Below are 7,875 nucleotides of genomic sequence, written 5' to 3' on the forward strand. Positions count from 1 at the left end.
CTGGAAGCTACAGATGTTCCTGTCAAGATGATTGATTCGATACACACTCAGAAACTCCCGACCAGTTAGATCGGGGTAATCTTCTGAGCCGTTCAAAACGATTCGAAAGGCCAAGCAACTGGCCATGATTAAGCGCCAAGCATTAGTGTTGAGTTGCGCTGGAGCAAGTTTCAGGAAATCCAAAATGTCACGCACTGGACGGCAAATTGGTAGACGCAACCCAATGGAAAACATATGAGGGTAAAGGGCCACCTTTTTCGACAGACCCTGCTCGTCCATCATTGTAACCCGAGGTTGAGGAAGTTCCAGAACAGTTTCAGTAGGAATGGGGAACTCTCTCTGTAGAACAAACGAAGTTCGTTGCTAGTCATTGCTGACATCCACCGTTTCCCTGCATATTAATTGAGTCGGAAGTTGCTCGAGCTTCGTTTAGTCATGGTGAGAGAAGACAGAAGGATTGGAAAATCAATTAGGGTTTCAGAAAATCAAAGAAGGAGGACGAGGCAAAGATGAAAGAGAATAAAGTGAAGAAGGAATGAGGAATAATATATAAATAAGAACGGCGTGACAGAATGGTTAGATATTCGAAACGATGGCACGAGATTCGAAGGGACGCATCGGCTATAGGGATATATAGTTACGTTTACCAACCGCACAGGTACGTGGAACGAACCAATCCCATGTAACGTTGGCACGCCAGAAAGCAACCTTAATTAAATAAGAATGACGTTAGTGATTATGGAGAGATCGGTTCGCATCAACAGCAGACAAGCAAGTACCCGTTTACCTTCAACGTGACCAGCTCAGGGATCTGCAAAGAGAAAGAGAGAGGATAGTTCTTAGAATTTCCAACCCACAAGTGTGCTAAAAATTCGCAAGGTACTGTGAAGAGGAAAAATTCCTTACATTAGGCCCAGACTAAGGCCTGGGTTACAACCTGAGTATATGGTCTGGGTTTAAGCGGGCCAAAGACATGGGTCGGATTAGTGTTCATATGCGTGATATGGGCTGGATCAGACAGTAGTATCTTGATTAGGGCTCGGGCAAGAGACTTGGGTCGAATCATGCTAACAGGACAGGACATGCAAGGCTAGAGAAGGAAGGAGCATAATACTCTTTTCCAGACAAAGGATTTACGGTGGATCGCACCCAACATTGATGAGAAGGAAGGGACTCGGGACAGAAGATGTGTCACATTCAATGTGACACAAAGCAGACGACATGTCGCATTCAATGCGGCCTAAGGCTCGAGCAATACACAACGACTCTTAGTCCAACCCCGCTTGGTAAGGTGACGACATAGGAGTAGCTCGGCAAATCAACAACACAAGCATATTATCTCCTGCTATGCAACACCCCACTATGGTGGAGACCTGGTCAGTAACTATAAATAAGGCACTACTAGCAACAGATAAGGTAATTAATCACCATCACCTTACATTTTTGTCTCTATACTGTTTATTATCTCTATCACCATTACTGACTTAAGTATTCGGAGAATCAATGAACCCCGAGGTCTCCCTTCCTTAGTTACTGTACAGGTGATCGCTCGAACACTGCCGGCGTGAAGTTGTCTAGGCCTGCAAAACACGACATCAAGACGTAAAATCATGGACTACCACGACGATATGAGGGCTACATGCCCTCTTTTTCCATTATCTGTGATCCAACATTTTCTTAGCCAGCTTTTTTATCTTCTAAAAACTACATGGTGGATCGAAGAGGCTCTCATAAAGGCAAATAGCTAGCAGAATTCCTTGTAGCATAAATGTCAATTTATCATGTCCCTTGCATGTACCACCTCCACCTCCTAATGTCTCAGGTAAATATCCTTCTCTGGCTCCTCCTAACCACTGAAAATTTGGATGTACATGTCATCACTTCTTTTAGTTTTGCCAAATCACTCAAAACTTAACTCTATGTTCGATTAGCTATTTCACACTGTAATAATAATAAAATATTATTATTTCTTAAGTTTTTATCAACTTTTTTAATGAATCTTTTTTATTTATTCTTAAATACTTTTTTTGATTTTTAAATATTTTTATTTTATTTCATGTTCATGATCTCCAACAATCTATACATCAAAACTATCAAGATCTTCAAGAAAATAAAATTAATGTTCAATAATCAAAACCAAAGAGAATAAAAATCTTATAATATTTGCCTAACAGACACTTCTCAACAAATATGTCGAACCACTATAACTAAAGTCAAGTTTGCCTATTCCAATGTAGATGAAAATGAGGATAACTTTGGTAAAACCTGGCTGACTAAAATAAATTGCCATTCCAATGCCATTGCTCTAAGATGAAGCCATCATCATTGATCAAACATACCATTTACCATGGGACTCACGGGAGGCATGTTGTGAACATCACGTGCTACGTGGGATCCACTTTTAACACTTATTATATTCCAATTATTTATTTATCTTGTTCTTTAAAATATATCATTAAAATTTATTTATTTTTATTTTAAATTCTTATTTTTATAATATATCATAAATCAACTTATCTATTCTTTTTCTATATCATTTAAATATATTTTTTAATATTTTTGTATTTATTTTAAATATTTTAAAAATAGAGATATAGTAGATAGACACCTATTATATTTCTTTATATAATATAAAAATTTAAGAACTTAGAATACAAGAAGAAGATGTGGAAAGAAAGAAAAGTTAAAAATTTATAATTATTTTATAACTTTTAAAATTAATTTTTTTTGAAATGATATAATTATATTAACTGATTATAAAATAAATTTTAAAATAATTATAAGAATATTTGTAAGTGTATCATTATAAGAAATTAAAAAACAAAAACTGCCACATGTCTATCTGTACGGTCCGAAGCCTATACATGAACCACTCTTCTATTTCCGAACATGAACGGCACTCATTCAATCATGCGTTGAATGCACGGCTCAGAGCACATCACCGTCTCCGCATCATAACGGTCTTCCCAATGGGCCGATGCAGGACGCTAATCTCTCGCTCGGCTACTATTTAATACTATTTAATAGTATTTATACCTGTCTTCTTTGAACCCGAAAATTTTCAGAGGCCGATATTAGGACGAGATTATTGGGAAAACAGGGTCGGAAAATAAGAACAAGCGAAGAAAATCAAGATGTCGTGGCAAACGTACGTTGATGAGCACCTGATGTGCGAGATCGACGGCCAGCATCTCACCGCAGCAGCCATCATCGGCCACGATGGCAGTGTCTGGGCACAGAGCTCCAGCTTCCCTCAGGTCGTCTCTTCTAGCTTCCATTTTCATGTTATCAATCAACTTGTTAGTTTAGTTTTCCACTATTTTTTCCTAACCCTTTAGATCTAGTTGTTTAGTTTTTCGATTCTTCTGTGATATAATTTTTCTAATTTTTATCGTTTTTAGCATGTCTGATTGATCTGTTGGTGGATTCTCTCACTTGGCTCTGTTTGTTTCCGTGCAAAATTCTCTTTGCGGAGATGTTTATACCGCGTCAAATAGAGTCTTCTTCTTTCTTCTTTTCACCTTTTTAAGGTTTTGTTTGATCCGCCGAATTTCTGATTGTTTTTAGAGGATCTGTTGTTCTATAATACATTTGGTGAAATTTTTATGATTTGAATGCCAGTATATAACTTCCTTTCGAGTGCTGGTTTTGGACTCGGATATTTCGTGAAATGCGTTTGAGCTCTCTTTGGTTTCCGATAATACTTAGGATGGAGAAGAAATTATTAGATGTAATTGTTCTTATATTGTATTGATTCGTGTGATAAATGAATAGATTGTCTAAAGTTAGATAACCGCTGTACTGAGATCAGCTGTATGGATCATCACATTAAATGATTGCATCAAATGCACTAGGACAGGCATTTATTGGCGGTTGGTTTGTAATGAAATCACATGCAGACTCATTTGGTGAAATTAATAAATTTGGTGATTATTTTGTTTTGAGATGAAAACGGTAGGTTCACTACATTATGGCAGCATACTGGTCTCAAGTCTCAACTAATTGTTTAAAACGGACTAGAAAGCTATCCACGAAAAAACTTATTTTTTTTGTTAGTAAATGAAAAAACATTCATCATAGCTTGTCTATATGAATTGGATTGTGACATGGATGTAGGAAAATTTTATTTATGATTCAAAATGACATATTCATTTGTACTATTTGAGCCTTCATTTATTATTACTGCATCAATATCTTTGAGTAACTTTAGCATGATAGCGTTTTATAACTGAGACCAAGTGGCCTTCACATTTCAAACACTTTTTTTACTTTGAGATTTGCTTTCTTTTCCCTTATATTTGGTGCTAGATGTTGTGGGGAGCACTGGTATTAAGGTTACTTTGCCTCTTTATATGCAGTTTAAGCCGGAAGAAATTGCAGCGATCATGAAAGATTTTGATGAACCTGGCTCTCTTGCCCCAACTGGGTTGCACCTTGGCGGCACAAAATACATGGTCATCCAGGGAGAGGCTGGAGCTGTTATTCGTGGGAAGAAGGTTTTTTAAGCTCTATCAATTCTCCTCCTTTTTACTTTTCTTTTTGTTCAATGTTTCTAATACATTGGTCAAATTATTGATAATAGAATTGTCCCTGTTTCTAATGTTGATCTTAATGTAGTAAGTGTTATTTGTGGAAAGGTGTTTTAAGCTCCGTTGTTCTTTTCTTTTTTCTTCTTTTGAATTATTCTTGTACATTTATTTACGATATATTACCCCTAGAGGTTGCCTCGTGTGACAAGAGTCTTGGTCTTGGTTGTATGCTACTTCTAGATCTAAGGTTCAAACCCTTGGGTGCAAACAATTTCTAGGGGCCATCAGACTGTGAGAGTTTTCCATTGAATTTCCCGAAGTGTACTTGTGTGAAACTCCTTACCAAGAGCCTATGCATCCCCGGGATTAGTCGGAACTTCGTTCCAAACAACCGATGCCAATAAAAAATATTATATCTTAGAGTGTTAGGGGCATCCTAGTGAAGGGCATGTTACATGTTTCCATATATGTTAACATGCCAAGTATGTGACACAAACATTCTTGAGATCCCCAACATAGACTTTGATATCGCCCACATAAACTTCCTTGGTGCATTACTTCGTAGCCAATTCTTAGTTGATATTTACTCTAGTATCTTTGAACATCTTTTTAATGTAGATATCTTTCTTGTGCTTTGGGGATTCGACCCTTATGGGGTTCTCTGTTCTCATACATCTTCATGTCCTGGATTTCTCTACTCTACCTTTGCCCCAATACCAGTTGCTGGTTTAATACATACTGGATATTTGTGAAACCTTATTGATAAAACCTCTTTCCTAATATTCTGTTTTCATTTATTGAAGCGAACAATGATGTTTCAATATGTGGTTGATGCTATAATAATTCTTATATGCTCCTTGCGATAATTACTCGGCATCGTAGTTGTTCACCTTTTGACTTCAAAATTCTTAAATTTGGAATCTACCTATTAATTTCACGAATGATACAGTCAACGGCTTTATCTTCTTATTCAAAGGTCATTATGAACCTTGTACCTGGCTAGCCTTTGAAAAAAAATAACAGAGCTCGTGAGTATCACGAGTGGGGCCATCTGCAATAATCCTTAGTAATCTTTGTTCACACTTCTCTACTCCGTACCGACAACAGCCTCTCGCGTGCACAGAGAAACCAACCCATGGAAGCCAAATTTCCTTGACTTCTAGTATTATTAAAGTTAAAAAGTTGAGATGAGATGAGATGAGATTAAAGTTAAAAAGTTGAATAAAATATTGTTAGAGTATATTTTTTAATATTATTTTTATTTTGAGATTTGAAAAAGTTGAATTGTTTATTTTATTTTGTATTGGAAGTTGGGAAAGTTGTAATGATGAGATGAGATGAGATGAGATGAAAAGTTTTCCCAAAACAAACTAGGCCTAAGCTTACCACAAGTTTTTTCAACCAATGAGCTGTTATTGTGCATTTTTTGATCTGTAATCATGTCTTGTATCATACAGGCTGTATGACTTTTCGTTTTCCCTTGTGAATGATTGCCTTTTCATTTTCCTTTGATTATGAAATTTGCATAATCAGTCTCGGTGAGGGTGCCCGGACCCATTCATTAGTGCGTATCAAATGTCTGTCACAAATTGGGTTCCTTGTGAAGGATGCTAGTTTCAAATTTTTATTGTGAAATTTGAAAAAATTAAATTGTTTATTTTATTTTGTGTGATAATTTGAAAAAATTATAATAAATAGATGAAATGAGTTGAGAGAAATTATGAAAACAAACGATGCCGAAATATTAGTTGAGGGACGACTGCTAATATTCATGTATTATTTTTGGTTCATTTGATAGTATTGAATTATGTGGTTGTTGAATCAATTTGAAAGTACTAAGTAATAGCATTCTAAATAAGTGGTATGCTGTCTCTCATTTTGCAGGGTGCCGGTGGCATCACTGTGAAAAAAACCGGCCAAGCTTTGATTTTTGGAATATACGATGAACCTTTGACTCCTGGACAGTGTAACATGATTGTTGAGAGGTTGGGGGATTATCTGGTTGAACAGGGCCTGTAGGGTCAAATCATCAAGGTTTTCCTATTGTGATATTTGGTTTTGGGCTTGCGTTTTCATGGACTGGCAGTGGAGTTGTTGCTAAAAATACCCTTGTATCCATTCCCGTTTTGCTCCTATTGAGTCTGTCTTTTAAATGTTATTAAAATACCCTTGTATTTCTTTCTTCTATATGACGATATGATTTGGACTCTTAAACTGGTAGTTTAGAATAGTACTTCGGCTTGTTATGAAACAGAGTATTGATTTAGTTAGATATTATAGCACCCTTAGTTATAGGAAGACAGTGAAGTCGTCTGCAACTGAGGTATCAATAACATTTTTCAAACACCAGAAGTTTGCATTTGGAGAAAAATCACCTAATTCTTGATAATAAAGCTTGTACTTAACATTATTCATTGGTGATATGGGTAGTCTCTCTTGAGATAATGAAGCTTATTTCTTGTTGTTTCATGGCTAGATCGGATAGATAATCACCCTTCAATAAAACTTAGTATCTGCCCGACTCCAAATTTGATTGTAGGAAAGAGTAATTCTATTTGCAAGTCTAGAACATACTGTCCATATCACTTATATAGTAAGATTTAATTTGTAAGATTTAAATTTTAAAATTTTTATTTCAAATCAAATTATGTCATATAAGCGTTTTACTAAGTGTTATCCACACAGACTTAGAAATAGAATTTCTCAAAAAAAATTACTTCAATCCATCTATAAAAGAGAAAATGATTAACTTACAACTTCTCAAGGGTATTTTTGTAAAATTAAAACAAATCTTAATGAAGTGGCATATTTGTATTGGATAATTGTAAAATGAGTCGTAACATTGTGGTATGTCTACTATTATTGAAAGGACTAAGGTACGTTGGGCCAAAGTTTTCGCTCCAGTTTAAAGCCCATGACCCACTCGATATCCAAAAAAGGGTACTTTAGTAATTATTGTTCGGAAACTTTGTGAGCAAAACCCTAGTCATCGTCTGCTCTCTTACCTCTATATAAGTAAACAAGTCGCTGCTGCACCTCCCACAGAGTCTGAAGCCAGTATTAGATTCTGTTTCTCACCTCTTTCTTTTCTATGGCATCTCTCTTCTTCTTGTCATTTTGTTTGGTTGCTGTTAGTTTTTATCGATTAGATCTGATTTTTAAAGGAAACCCTAAATAAATCTTATTGCTACACAGAGCAGAGCAGGGATTTGTGTGTATCGGCGTAGTGCTGTGACCAGTGCACTCTGTTTCCGAAAGAGTTCCCTGCAAGATCCATCTGGGGAAGGTGGGCAGTTGTATTTCATTTGAACCATTGAAATTTTCAACAATCATCTTCCCCACATCG

General features: G+C 36.2%; 1 protein-coding gene and 1 non-coding gene across 2 annotated transcripts; both read left to right on the forward strand.

The window, feature by feature from the left end:
• The first annotated feature begins 2,951 nt into the window (after window positions 1-2,951).
• Window positions 2,952-6,799, forward strand: LOC108981956 (profilin-3). The gene is made up of 3 exons (XM_018953218.2): window positions 2,952-3,257; window positions 4,359-4,496; window positions 6,414-6,799. The coding sequence occupies exons 1-3, from the start codon at window positions 3,135-3,137 to the stop codon at window positions 6,546-6,548; spliced, it is 396 nt and encodes a 131-aa protein (XP_018808763.1). The 5' UTR covers window positions 2,952-3,134; the 3' UTR covers window positions 6,549-6,799.
• Window positions 6,800-7,727: 928 nt separating this feature from the next.
• Window positions 7,728-7,875, forward strand: LOC118349121. Its single transcript, XR_004802112.1, has one exon. It is a non-coding gene; the product is annotated as a small nucleolar RNA snoR135 (small nucleolar RNA).

This window comes from Juglans regia, chromosome 7 (assembly GCF_001411555.2).
Source record: "Juglans regia cultivar Chandler chromosome 7, Walnut 2.0, whole genome shotgun sequence".
Lineage (NCBI taxonomy): Eukaryota > Viridiplantae > Streptophyta > Magnoliopsida > Fagales > Juglandaceae > Juglans > Juglans regia.